A 15047-nucleotide genomic window follows, 5' to 3' on the forward strand; every position below is an offset into this window, starting at 1 on the left:
ATGCCACAGAACATCCCGCTTACAATATGCCAAACAGCACAGAGACAAGCCTCAAAACTTCTGGAACAAAATCATTTGGAGTGATGAGACCAAAATTGAACTTTTTGGCCACAACCATAAACGCTACATTTGGAGAGGAGTAAACAAGGCCTATAATGAGAAGTACACAATCCCTACTGTGAAACACGGAGGTGGATCACTGATGTTTTGGGGATGTGTGAGCTACAGAGGCACAGGAAACAAAATGAATGCAGCATGTTATCAGAAAATACTGGAGGAAAACTTGCACTCATCAGCCCGGAAGCTGCGCATGGGACATACTTGGACGTTTCAACATGACAACGATCCAAAGCACAAGGCCAAGTCTACCTGTCAGTGGCTACAACAGAATAAAGTAAAGGTTCTGGAGTGGCCATCTCAGTCTCCTGACCTCAATATCATTGAGCCACTCTGGGGATCTCAAACATGCAGTTCATGCAAGGCAGCCCAAGAATTTACAGGAGCTGGAGGCTTTTTGCCAAGAAGAATGGGCAGCTTTACCATCTGACAAAATAAAGACCCTCATCTACAACTACCACAAAAGACTTCAAGCTGTCATTGATGTTAAAGGGGGGAATACACAGTATTAAAAACTGGGGTATGTAAACTTTTGATCAGGGTCATTTGAGTAGTTTCTGTTGTCAATATGATTTAAAAAGAGTAAATACGGTTGTTTGATAATAAATGGCTTCACTCAACCACTTACCATGCGTGAAAGAGAAGTTTTTGTGTTATCATTCATATTCTCTGAAAAATGACCAAGAAATCATAAATTCTGCCAGGGTATGTAAACTTATGAGCACAACTGTATTTACTTGCTGCTAATGTTTCCAATATTCTGCATTTATTTAAATATAATCAGTGCTATATTATACTGGCATCTACCCCTTATTTCTATGATTTGATAATATATATTTTTTTAATATTACAAGCTATAATGTGACTGAATAGATATAATGCTGACAACCTGTTCAGAGATATTTCACGACAGACTCGTGGGCCAAATGATGCTTTGTAAACCAGGATTTTTATTCAACATTATTCAGTGTAACATGTCACATTATCATATCCATCCAAAAGAAAAACAAACTGTTGACAACAAGACTGACAGGGGAAACTACTGCTGATTGTGCCTGCGAGGTTGAATAATGTTTGGAAAGTTAGATGAAAAGGTCTCTTCACATTAGACAGAAAAGGCACTTTAAAAAAAAAAAAATCAGGAGGTCTACAGTAACAAAACACAGACTTGTTGGAGGTAGGATGACATGGATGGAAGGGCAAAACAAAACAAGCAATACAAACAGTATTCAGGAATAAAATTCAAGCTGGAAGTGTGTTTCTGGAACCCTCAACCGCTCATCACCATCCGGACGAGTTCTGTAAGGAGACGACAGAAAAACAACATCAGCATGAAGTGTGAAGCTTGTCAGATGAGCACAGACGCAGCATCTGTCAGCAGCCATGACAGAACATCACATAAACAGCCATGACAGCAGGAAAAGGAACCTGGAAAGTGTTACGATTATCTACCTAGAACAGGACGTAACAGTTTTGGAAACAGAATAGAATATCAAACTGTAGCATGGAAACAGAGCTGGCAGCAGTGTACAGCAACTGAATGTGGGTAATTTTTAAATACTTATCAGCCGCATCTTAGATGATTAAAAAAATTTTTTAAAGCTAATTTATGACTTCTGCATTGTCACCAAAACTTGCATCTTCAAACTACTTTTACCAGAAGTACAAATACCTAAAAGAATTAAATACACTAATCAGGGACCCATACCATCACCATCATATTTGCATCCTGCAAGTTTTCTTTCTTTTGTCTTGATTACTTTTAATAACCCATTTCACTATGGGAGACATTCTTCAGGCCCTGGCTTATTACATCTTTGATTTTTTAAAAGAAAAGTCTCCATTGTAGCTGAGTATCCTTATTTTTCATTTCCCCTATCTAACTTTCCGGACTCCTCTCTTCTCCAAACAAATTTATTCGCTCTAACACCCTCTTTCTTCATGTATGTTTTTTTTTTGTCTCTATGCTTTTTTTTTTATCCTTTTGTATGGTTTTTATCTGTTCTGCTGTATTTGTTTTTTCTGTAAAGTGACCTTGGATGTCCAGAAAGGCGCTTACAAATAAAATGTATTATTCTCCATATGTTCTACTTTCTTGTATTTAGGCAAGTCTCAGTTAGTCTAAGCATCATCGCAAAATTTATGACTTTTCACAAGTAAAAATAAGACTTTTTAAAGAGATTTTATGACCTTAAATTTTTAAAATGAAGTGTTCTACTTGCCTAGAAACAGACAGGGATGCTACATGTAGGCCACAGTGAGGGGAGACAAGAGAGCAGCGCAGGAGAGAGAGGGAATGGCCGACAGTCGAAGAATTAACAGAACACCACCAGTGCTCAGAGGCCAAGAAATAAGCGACAATTAATCTTCTTATGCTTTCTAATTAAATAGATCTGCAAATGTATTACTTTGTTCGGATGTTTGTTTTGGATATTTGTTTCTGGACCTAAGCAGTTATTGGGATTTAACCAAACAACTCTGTCACAGGAAATACACACAACTGCTACACTGACTTTGTGTTCTTCATTCACCATCTCCATAAAAAGAGCCTCAGTGCAGTGGCGAGTTTCTGATGTGTTTGTTCGTCCTGCAGGTGGCTGAAAGATGCCTCAGCACTGATGCAGGACATCAGCAGTAGGGAGGAGTGTTTTTTACAGATTTGGTCATACCCTCTGCTTAACCAGAGATGATGAACAAAAACTGTGAGACAGGAACACTGAGCATGTGACACAAACACACGAGGACTCTTGTTGTTTTAATCATCACCGGCAGTAGTGTTGTTTTCCACATATTTTCATGTGACACTGTTGAGTACGAGATACAGTCTGGTTTTGTTGCTAGTGTACCTTCATAGTTAATGCAGCCGTTGGCGTCTTCATGTCCCGCTAAAAGAGTCTCCACCTCTTCTTCTGTCATTTTCTCACCTAGAACACAAAAGAAACAAAGCATCTTAAAACACAATAAAGACAAACAGGTTATCTAACAAAGGAGACAGCAGACTTGTTGGTATGGAAAACTGCCTGAAGCATGATGAGCAAACAGACATAAGCTGTGATTTCCAGATGATGACAAGCAGTCTTTGCATTTTCAGGTCTCACCTAGTGTGGTGAGGACGTGACGCAGCTCTGCTCCCATCACTGTGCCATTTCCCTCCTTGTCAAAGACACGTAGACCCTCCACGATATCTTCAAAGGAGCCCTGGTCCTTGTTCTTAGCAATGGCCTGAAGCATTGGCAGGAACTGTTCAAAATCCAGCATCTTGTGGTTCATTTCTGCAGGGAACAAATGAGAACATAAGACGGAAGTCATTTTATTTTTTGATCCACCAGAAATCACATGGAAGAGATTTGCCTGTGTGCCAGGAAGTTTGTGCCGGATTTAGAATTTCAACTCTTCAACCCCAGCCTTACCCCCCCACAAAAATCAAATGCAGTTTTCAGTACAGCAGAGCCTTTCCAGGCCCATTCAGTAATGAGGGGCATCATAGCACATTTGCCAATGTTAAATCCTCTTACAGAACAGATACTTAACCAAAGATAAGTTGATAACAGATAGTTTGCAGATAATCACACCTGTTCAACAGTCCTGTGTGTTTTCATTCTGGTGTTGTCTGTCTTTATCTATATTTATCCTCACAGCTAGCTTGTTGGAAAAATTAGTAAATGAGAAAAAAGTTTCGCATTGTTCCATGAATGCTAATATTTTTACACACCAGTTAATAATCCACAGATCCATATCTCAGAGGACTTTATTTGTGAAGTACATTTGCATAGTTTTTGTAAGTGATGATAATTACTACAAAAAACTTCATGCTCATATTTCAGTCCCTTCGCTTCTAATAAAGCAAAAAATAAATCAAGAGATGCAGGTTTTTTAAAGTTTTAAAAAGGGATTATAATCATACAGTTACAACAATCAACCAAAATGTTAACCAAACAATGACAATGGTAACAATGACTTACCTTCTAACTTGGGGTTTCCAAGGACTTTGAGCACTTCAGCATTGACTGGGTTCTGTCCCAGGGCTCGCATCACGTCACCACACTGGCTGTAGGTGATCTTTCCCTCGCCTGTTCGGTCAAACAACAGGAAGGCCTCCTTGAACTCTGACAGGGAGATAGAGAGGCAGACCTCAGGTTCAGGTGCACAGTACGCTAGCTTTACAAAACATTATACACAAATTTTCACAACGCAAGCAAACAAATGCATTAACCACCAAAGGATTTGGAAACCTGAATAATTGTACTACTGTAATATTTACTGGACACGTGTTTCTGTGGTAGGACACCTGATCTGTCATTTTACAGTGAAAACAGGCAGTTAACACAAGAGCACAGCAGGAACAGTTCCTGACACTGCAGCAGTGGTAGGTAACACACTGAAATATACTGTGCTGCGTTTTAAGACATAATGTACAAAAGTCCAGATTAGCTCATTCTACTGTTATCAGCGTCATCTGTGGGAGCGAATCAGTGCTGGGAAGACTTTTGTTGCCACCAAACAGTTGATGTCCACTAGGTGCTTCAGTGCTTTTTGCCACAAAACAAACATGCATTTTTGTTGGGTCGTAACTTTAGTTCAAATTTAGTCTGGTTAATCTTTAAAATTATTACTACTATAAGTCTTAGCCTTAGTATCTGTTATAGTCGGGTATGGTTGTATTTTATAGCATTCTTTGTAGAGTTTTAATCACTAACATTTCAATTACGCAGGTAAATTCCCAACAGCTGCTCGTCTTTTAACAGGACCTAGCCGGACATCCCACATCACCCCAGTCCTTTCCTATCTTCACTGGCTCCCCATCAATTTTCGCATACCTTTACTAGAAAAAATAAAATACGGGTGATTACTTTTAAGGCTCTACGTGGCCAATTGCCACAGTATATCTCCAACCTCCTTCAGCCGTACGCCCCGAATAGAGCTCTCAGGTCAGGCCAACAAAAATTACTTGCTGTCCCTCGTTCCAAGTATAAAAGCCGTGGTGACTGTGCTTTCCAAGCTCTTGCACCAAAACTGTGGAATGCTCTTCCCATACAGCTGACAACGGTCGACTCCCGTGGAGCTTTTATGAGGCAGCTGAAAATGTTTTTATTCTGACAGGCCTTTTGTTGACCTGTAACTGCTTTATTTTATTTATAGTTTGATGCACTTTACTTTCGCTGATGCTCCCGTTTTAACAGTTTAATACCTTTAGCGTGATTGGTTTTGTTTTTATCCTTGTTTTATTTTTGTTGTAAAGCACCTTGTGATTTTATATCTGTGAAAGGTGCTATATAAATAAATTTTACTGACTTATTTACTTACATACAACCTAAATAACACTGTAGGGGTCCTAACCTCAGTAAGTCCACTTGTTACACCATATTTATCCTTGTGAGTGGAAAGCACTTGGGTTCAACAGCTGTTTCAAATGTCCTATAAAAACATCAGGGACTTGACTTGACCTGTAAGCAAGTCTGGACCAACACCTGGTCCACACACTGCAATGCTGAACAGTCATGATGATGACCGCTGACTTTCACACATTTAAAATGTCAGGCTGAACAGTTCAATAACTTTAAAATTTATACGAATGTGATTAGCAAATTGCTAAAGCTGCAGTTAGTCACACTTTTGATGGCATCTCATATGGTAATGCTCCAACATAGAATAAATGTATCACACAGACAATATTGAATCAAAGCTTGACTTAAAAAATGTGCAATCAATCTCAATATCTGAGAAAAATCACCTTTGCATACTTTCCCTGAATCATTCAGGCCCATTAAATGTACATTTTGCAATCAGCATGCAAGCACACCAACATGCTTTACCAAATGACTGGTTTGCAGGTTAGTATAGCACTCTGTAGCACTCGTGATGATTTTAGGGTTTAATATTTGTCCAGTTTTAGTCGTGACAAGCCTTCACTCAACACACAAAGTGAATTTCACACTGGTAGAAAATATTAAGGCTCAGTCTGTGATGGCTGGATTCATTTACCTGCAGGGATCCAGGGGTTTGGAGGGATAACTGTCGAGCTACAGGGTCAGAATTCATAAAGCTATTTCAAATATGCGCTAGTTGCATTACTGTGATGATATGGCACGTATTAGAAACGCAATTAAGCATATATCAGGGTTAACTCACCCATGATCTGGTCCTCTGAGAAGTCAGACTGGACGAGGCAAAGAGAAGGAAGAGGGAGTAAGATGGAGATGAAGCAGCCGAAAAAAAGAAAGAATTTATTAGTGTGATTAATAAATGGCGTCGCCCTTATTAAAGCGTGATTATAGGCAAGAAAAGGCTTGTAGCCAAAGGCTGGACGGTAAAGCTGGGTTGAGAGAAGCAGGCCAGCACAGACACAAAGCTAATGTTAGCTTAACGTTACCTGCGTTAGACAGCTTCAAAATTTCACAATGACGAAATTTACCGTGAACCTTTAAAAAGGGTAGCTGTGTCAATAAAACACTGTGGCAGAACATCTTGACTTACCATGTCTGCTTTAGGTATTTAGATGACAGACAACTCAGACGCTTCAATCTTCGTTGAGCTCCGAGGACCTCAGTTAGTTCCGGTTTGCTGGTGATGATGTCACCGTAGAGTTATTAGCAACAGCCAATCACAGGCCTCGAATTCAGAGCCGCATTTCTGGAATATTTTGTAGGAGCCCGAGGGCAGAGGAGGATCCACACAGGTTTGTAGAGAACATTACTCATACTGGGATGACAATGTCTCCTTTATTACTCCGCCAAGGAACGCGGCGGAACGTTATGTAACGATCGAGGTACGTTTGTCTGTGAATCTGTCTGTCAGTCTGCAACATTACTCAAAAACGGACAATCTGATTTGGATGAAATTTTCAGGGAAGGTCGGAAATGACACAGGACGAAGGGATTAGATTTTGGCAGCGATGCGGCTTATAGTCTTGATCCACGGATTTGTTAAGGATTTCCTATTGCAGGAGGTAACGGCCGGCACGGCGTGACCGTAACCATGACAACAAGTGAACTGTGTCAGTTACCTGTATCAATTCAGTTGATCCGCTACATATTTGGGTCACGCAATTCGGTATCTGTAAATAACGTACGCCTGCACAACACATGCCTGTGCTCACACAAGGTGATTTTTAAAACTTATTTAGTTGGTTGTGGGTCGATATTATATGGTCAGATTCTATGTTGCCGTGATTTTTGAATACACAAATTGAGGAATGGACCGTCTTGGCGGAGTACTGTGCACTCTGAGTGCTTTTCTTGTTTATTTATTTATTACAGTTTTTCTATAGACAAAACAGTTTTGTTTTTGTTTTTTTTTTGGGGGGGGGGGTGTTATTTGCTTATGCATGCAAAACTGCCATGAAGAGGTACATTAGAGGTATCTGGCAATTGGATTTTCCGTTCTGAAACGGGTATTGAAAAACAAAAAACGAGTCGTTATTTGATTTTCGTTTTAAAATACAAAAATTAAAATTGAAATATAAGGCATTTTTTCTTTTCATGATCAGAAAGGGATATACGAAATTTTAAAAATGCTTTGATTTTCATTTTATATTTAGAATAAAAAAAAATAAAATCAGTAAGAGAAACGAAAAAAGGTTCGTTTTTTTCATTTTCTGAGACCGGAAGTGGTCATCAGCAAGTGTGGAGCCAAACGACAACAAAATTCTCAGAGGGCGGAGCCAGAGAGCAGCGATTGGTCAGACCATAGAAATATATAGAAGACAGCGCGCTAGCGTGTCTAGTGTTCATATATATATATATGGTCGGAACGTCTGGTAGCATCTCTGGCTGCTGTTGACCTTTTTTTTGGAGTAAAACACGGTAAGAAGATAAATACTTCTAACCTGTAGCGTTGTTTTGTTGTACGTTAAGTCAGCGACTTGTGAAGAGTTGTGTTTTGTCGTGTTTGAGCAGTTGGTCCGGACACGTTAGCTAGCGGGCTAATTAACACAGGTGGCTAACTTACCGCTGAACACCTGTGTTAGTTGCTGCCACAGCTGTCCTCATTATTAGAATGACCTTCTCAACCTGTATTTCTCTGCTGTGTATTTTAGCTTTTAAAAAAGTTATTTTACTTTAAGGTTAACTGAAACCCGTTCAGCTGCACTGAAGTTTAACATTCAGCTGGTTTGAATTAAACCGCCCTTAACATTGTGCAACATTACCTCTCTGAATCTCCATAATTTCATTAAATTCCTTCTCTCTTCCACTGCTCAAGTTCAATCCAGTATATAAAATGACATTAGTAGTGAATAAACTAACAACCAGCCATTGTATTTATTTATTATTGCATGTATTTGTAGTAAAACATGAGTTGAAACATCCTACTTTTGGATCTAGAACTGCACAAGCCGTTCATTTTCAGTCACCTGATGAGTTAAACTCCCCTTTTTATGTGAGGTTGAAGCAGAAAGTCTGAGTTAACAAAGAAAGTTCTTTATAATTTGCGATACCTGTTATCTCTGACTGAGGCTTTAGTTTTTGTTGAGCTGATTTACACGTAGAAACTTTGTTCAGGAAGATTTCTTTTTACACAACCTTGTAAGAGAATATCTGTCAATTCTTTCAGCAGAATTTAGAAACACAACACTTCCTAAACAGATATTTTGAGGCTGTGAGGTTGAACATTTGAGAGTATATCAGTGTGTTTGTTTGTGGTCTTTCTGTTTCTAGGTGGAAGCTGATCAGTCATCTCTAAACTCCTCACACATCTTTACCTGCACATGAGGAAAATCACTCCTGTAGAATGCAGGTATGTTTGTCATTATTATAAAAAGATGTTGCCTGGTGACCTGTCAGAAACCCATTATACAGAGTCAGCCAAAATAATGTTTACACACATCAGGAAAAGAAAAACTTGCATAAATATTTCAATACCAAATTTATTCAGACATCACAAGATTAATAAAAGTTATCTTTGGCCTCTACAATTACAAGAGGTGCTCAAAGTGGTGGCCACTGGCTTCCAGACATTTCTGTTGTGTTGTAGACGTCACTTGCTGATGCTCCATTCATGAGGGTAATTCCATCTGTTGGGAAAACATCGTAAAACAGGACACAGAGTTATCGTGATTTGATCAAACTTAGAAAGAGGAATCTATATGTATAGAAGTACTTATACAAATGAAATATTTATAAAAGTTTTTCTTTTCCTGATGTGTGTATACATTATTTTGGCTGACTCTGAACTTAATGAGAACAAAACTGTCATTTAATTGTTGCTCTGAAAACTTCTTTAGTGAAAACCGGCTGGTGTTCTGCTTTGAAACAAACTGCTGTTGAGGTCTGTGTTTTTAGGTTTAACCCCACAGTTTCTGAATGAACTGATGTTTTTTTTTTTTTTTCCTGATCAATGTGGACGTTATAATTGATGGTAACATTTACTGATCATATAATCAGCATGACAATATAACAGTATAACATTCTGACCACCTGACTAATACTGTGTTGGTCCCTTTATGCTGCTAAAACTCCTCTGACCCAGTGGTTTATCAGAACCTCTGGGGATGTCCTGTGGATTCTGTGGATCCTGTGGGTTGCAGGGTGGGTCCTACCTAGACCAGGCTGATCCGGGACCATCCTGTTGTCCATAGAATGTTTGCAGTTCTTGTTTTAGCAAAATATGTTATAATAGAAGATCTTTATTGTCATTGTACATGAAATTATCTGCAAAACAGCAAAGTGTACCAGTCTGAGGTATCTAAAAATAAATAAGTAAAGAAAAATGCTTCTAAAGCCAATAATAAACAGAATATTTTGAGGGAATATTCTAAAAAGGAAAGAAAAGCTCCATTCTCACTCCTCTCAGGATAAACTGTCATTAAAATTGACTTTAAATTTAGCTTCAACACAAGATAAAAAACATTTACTTTCATTACTGATGTTGTCAAGTTTTAATAAAGTTCATGCTACTTTTATAAAATGATGAAAGTGAATAAATTGTATTTCTGTGATCTGTGTTTGATTTCTGTCTTTTCTCCTGTCATCCAGATGTTCAGAGGGAGATGATGCCACATCTGGTCCAGCAGATGGAAGGTCTTGAAGTTCTCTGACTGGCCTCGACTGAAGATGGTCGTCTCACTGGATTTAAGGTTCAGATGCTCAGTAACAAACTCCACCAATGAGCCAACAGGGAAGCTTTAGGTTTATTAAATGTTGCTATGAAGGTATCGCTGTTTTTCTTTATGAATGCAATGTGCTCCAACTGAAACTTGAATTAGAACTTAGAAGTAAATCCTTCCATCTGAAAGGATTTATTTGCATTAATAACCTCATAACATTCTAATTTTTATTTCAGTCTTGGTTGGAAATAGAATCTCTGTATTGATTCAGTTAAAAACTGAACTTCACAGCATGTTGGAGCAAAACAACCAGATGAAAACTGTGATGGTGTTGGATTGTCAGACCGTAATGTTGCAGCTCAAAGCAGCTTTTCTATCTCAGTTCATTCTGACATTCAGCTATGAATCAACACAGCAGATGGTGATCCATGCTGTGGAAGTCTCACATCTCCTGATTTAATGGAGCTGCTTTGCACTTTTTACACTGTTTATTCACCAACACTTTATTTAATAAAAGTCCCATCTAGTTTTTATGAGGAATGTGATGTTTTAATTTCTCTGTGAATAACTGCAGTCTAATGGAACAGCTGGAATTGTAACATCTGTCCTGATATTGATCATGAAGTACTGATCAGAATACTTATGGTTAACAGTCATCCCTGAAGTTTTACATTAAAATCTTTACTTGTGTTGTGAACTTTGGTGAGAAGCAGAAACGTTAGCGTTGCCATGGATATATGAGTGTTAAATTCTGTCCATGTTTCCATTTTGGGAAATTCAGTCCAGTTCCAGAATGTGGAGGAATTTAGTCTCACAATCACAGACGACAAATATTATCTGAAAGTCGGGTTATTATTGTTTATCAGCACAATACAAAAAGATTAATGTTAGAAATATTCCAGTTAAGACTCTAGAATATCATGATTTATGGAAATTTACCTCAATAATATGAATGTTCAGGTTAAGATTGTACAGTGATATTTATTATGTAAGTTTAGCTAATTAATGTTTATAACTCTGCACTAAAATATTATTTAAATTGACATCATTATTATAATATTAAGGGTCAGACCCTACAGTATTGAGATTAAGAAATCAAATATTCTATAAAATGTAAATACACTGAACTCATTTGGATATATTTAAGTGAGACTCTACAGTATTATTTATGACACAAATCTATCTAAATCAAAATTTTAATAATTTTCACACCAAACATTTACTGGACTGATTTAAATATTAAAATCACTCCTTTCTAATCCTTTGCTGTACGTTCAAACCTGAGGCCTTAAATAGAAACACACAAGTATCTGTTTGAAGGAACTTCTGCAGAGTCCTGGTTCCAGAACATGATGATAGAATTATAGACAAACTTTAACAAAAGCTGCCTGAGAGTTTACAGGTTTTTATGTTGGATTTCTTCAGTAATTTAATGAGAGTTATCAGCAATAATCAAGTGTTCATTTGATGAACTTCATTTCCTTAAAACATACAGAATTGGAGCTCATATGTTTGGCAGCTGTAAAATTTCTGCTCCTTCAAAGTTCACAACACAATGAATTAATTCCTAAAACACTCTCAATGCTGGAGAGCATTTGTGATGCTGAAGCAGTGATCAGTTTTTCTTTCTTCTCTGAAGATGCACAATGAGGGACGTCTGCAGCAACTGAGAAAGAGTCTCACCACATCCTTACTTGAGGAAAAAGACTTTATTGAAGACTACAATGAGAAAAACTATCAGACAGCAGACGGCTGCATTTAAGGTGAGCTCTGAACATTTGATCTGGAACAGGAATTCAATAACGGCAGCATGAGCTTCATTTCAGTCTGTAGCTGCTGAATTCATGGATGAATCATCTGGCACTAGAGAAGAAGACCATCAAACATCCACGTCAGCTGATGGAGGTCCAAGAGTCTCACTGAACAACCAACCTACAGAGTGAAGACCTCAAATCTGATTGGACGGCCTCCTATTCAGCCACATGTGTGAACAAATGCCTCTAAGCTGATTTATTTTCTAAAATAAATCTAGTTTGAGTCCTAATCTATGCCTGTGTGTTTGCTTCTTTACACCGCTGTTAACAGTTTAGGCTGTTAGATTGTTCCAGATAAGACAAGTACAAGATACTTCAGAGCCGTTCTACCACGAGCCTGACAGGAAGAATTCCAACAGCTACTGAATGTTCCTGTGGTCCCCTCAAGGCTACATGAGGAGCCCTACGAGGACGAGCCAGTCCACCTAATGGAGGCCAGTCGCTGCGGTTCAAAGCCAACACAGACTACGTGGACTTCTACTGGACCACATGGAGGCCTTCAAACCGGACCAACAAGTTCACCGACTCCCCGACTCGTGGGTCTGAGGACGCCGCTGAGCCTCGTCTCAGCCGGCCTCCTGTCTGTGGGTGTTTGAGTGCTGAGAGGTTTGTGGATGCATGTGAACGTTCTGTGTTGAAACAGCAGCTTTGGACTCAGTAACGCTGGGAAAAACCAAGAGCTCCTTTATTTGTGACTTCCACTAAAAAACTGATGAAAGTAAGTTTGCCAGGGTTCTGACTGATAACAGATATAATAATGAAAATAATTGTTTAAATATTCCTTTAAACAATCCTGTTAGGTCTACATTTCCTTTACACTGACTTCTTGGTATATGTACAAGTATTTTGGGTGGAATATACCATTAAGCCTGATGTTCAAGGGTTCTTCTGGGAATATACCATTAAACCAACCTTTTAGGTAAATGTTCCAGGATGTTGGGTAGAATATACCATCAGATCAACCTTTTAGGTCTACACTGGAAGATTTTAGAGTAGAATATTACTCCAAACTATCCTTTAGGTCTACATTTAAGGTGGAATACTCCTTTACACCAATATTTTTTTTGGTCTACATTGAAGGATTTTAGGTGGAATATTCCTTTGAACGAACTTTTTAAGTTTATGTTCAAGGATGTTGGGTGGAATATACCATCAGACCAACCTCCAAGGTCTACAGTAGTGAATTTTAGGTGGAATATACCATTAAACTCACCTTTTAGGTCTACATTGGAGGATTTTAGGTGGAATTTTCTTCCAAACCATCTTTTAGTCTACATTTAAGGATGTTTAGGATGGTATATTCTTCCAAACCAACTTCACAGGTCTACATTTCAGGTGGAATATTCCTCTATACCAACTTTTTTTGGTCTACATTGAAGGATTTTTTCTAAATCACCCTTTTGGGTCTATATTTGGGGTTTTAGGTGGAATATTCCTTTTAACCAGCCCCTCAGGTCTCTTTGAGGATTTTGGATGGAATACTCGGTTAAACCAACATTTTAGGTGCATGTTCAAGGATTTTTGGTGGAATATTCCTTTAAGGTGGATGTTTGAGGACCTTGTAGGTGGAATACTTCCTGAAACCAACCTTTTAGGTCAACGTTCAAAGATTTAAGGTGGAATATTCCTTTAAACCAACCTAAATTTCATGTTTTGATCATTATCAAGTGAGAAACCTCAATCCAGACTCCTCATAATGACGTTTGAGATTTATGCTGCTGTTATTTGTTTAGTCCAGACTAAATGACAGAAATCCACAACTGTAATTTTATTTCAGGACTCGGTTATTAAATGTCAAAACAATCCATGTGACTCTAAAAACTCAAAAGCTTTACAAACTCTAAGATTAAACTCTCCACAAGGATCCAAAATAAGTTGGACTTCTACATGAGAGCTTTAATTATTCTTCATCTACTTCCTGAAAAGTTTGGTCAATAAAAAAGACAAAAACTAATATTTTCAGCTGAACTAATGACAGACTTTGTGATTTTTCTGCTCACATGTTGTGTTGTTGTAAACTTCCTCTTTCAAATAAATAGCTGCCTAACCCCCTGGAAACAGCGTTTGTCCTGTTTTTTGTGCTGCTCCTCGGCGACCCTAGACAGCCGGGTCGTAATGTTTTTTGAGCAACACACCATACTATGACGTTTTTACAATGATGGTTCTACTATGGAACCAGTTTGACATGTTCAGGTGTTCTTTGTGTGAAAACTCAGATTTCAGGAATCAGAAGGTGGTTTTCAACTTTCTTTGTTAACTTTATGCTTCAACTTTATACTGAATTTCCTTCACTAACCCAGCCCTCTGGACTTCCAGTAAGCTGTGTTCCCATTGGCTGTCCAGGTGGCTGCTTGGTGTTATCAGGAACACCTGAGCAGCTCACTGTCTTCCTGCTTTATTTAGCTGCAGACAAACATTTCCTCTGCTTCTCTTCACCACTGATATGGGTTTGGCTCCAATGCTTTCTTTTGTTCTTTAGGCGTTGGCTTGCAGCTTCCAGCAGTAAAATCATCTTTAATGTGTTTCTTGGTGTGTTTTAGGGCTTTGTACTGGATAGTTGTCTTGGTAAATGTGTTTCTTTAGCCACAGTTAGCACATGGTGCTAATGTGTGCAGTGATTAGTGGGTTTGCTGCAGCTGAGTTGCGTCTTTATCTTGGGCTGTAGTGAGTCTTCAGAGGTTTTTGGTCAGACACATTCTGTGTTCTTGTTTGTGAACCAACGTTGGTTGTCCAGAAGGTAAGAGTTCCTGTCCTGATTCTCTGTTCTCAGAGGTTCTCTGGTAGGCTGCAGGAGACTTTAGCGTTTGGGTTGTACTAGTTTGGTTTTTGTACGGTTTCATTTGGACGACTATCTTGTGGCCCCTCCATGTGGTTTAGTGAGGTTTTCTGGAACAGTTCTACAAAGCAACCTGCAGCAGAAGAGACTTTGAGAGTTTTTAGGAAGTTCTGGAGACCAGACTTTAGAGCAGCAGAAACATTTGTCAGCAGTTTGAGCAGGAGAAGGTGAGCTTCAGAGAAGAAATGAGACGGAAACCTTCTTGACCCGTGTGGTGAGGTCCTGTACCAAGAGTTTG

General features: G+C 38.6%; 1 protein-coding gene and 1 long non-coding RNA gene across 5 annotated transcripts; one reads left to right on the forward strand and one right to left on the reverse strand.

The window, feature by feature from the left end:
• Window positions 1–1047: 1047 nt before the first annotated feature.
• On the reverse strand, window positions 1048–6720 carry myl6 (myosin, light chain 6, alkali, smooth muscle and non-muscle). The gene is made up of 6 exons (XM_023299285.3): window positions 6592–6720; window positions 6247–6274; window positions 4080–4223; window positions 3216–3389; window positions 2964–3041; window positions 1048–1416 (listed from the first exon to the last, which is right to left on the reverse strand). Exons 1-6 carry the CDS (start codon window positions 6592–6594, stop codon window positions 1388–1390), a joined length of 456 nt encoding a protein of 151 aa, XP_023155053.1. The 5' UTR covers window positions 6595–6720; the 3' UTR covers window positions 1048–1387.
• A 6-nt stretch (window positions 6721–6726) lies between these two features.
• Window positions 6727–12203, forward strand: LOC129348988 (uncharacterized). 4 transcript variants are annotated; one of them, XR_008601761.1, is made up of 5 exons: window positions 6770–6883; window positions 8772–8850; window positions 10089–10189; window positions 11799–11922; window positions 11986–12203. It is a non-coding gene; the product is annotated as an uncharacterized LOC129348988 (long non-coding RNA). The 4 variants fall into 4 exon arrangements; XR_008601763.1 differs by having other exon boundaries at window positions 6727–6793; window positions 11799–12203; XR_008601762.1 differs by having other exon boundaries at window positions 11799–12203.
• The last annotated feature ends 2844 nt before the right edge of the window (window positions 12204–15047 follow it).

Source organism: Amphiprion ocellaris, chromosome 5 (assembly GCF_022539595.1).
Source record: "Amphiprion ocellaris isolate individual 3 ecotype Okinawa chromosome 5, ASM2253959v1, whole genome shotgun sequence".
Classification (NCBI taxonomy): Eukaryota; Metazoa; Chordata; class Actinopteri; family Pomacentridae; genus Amphiprion; species Amphiprion ocellaris.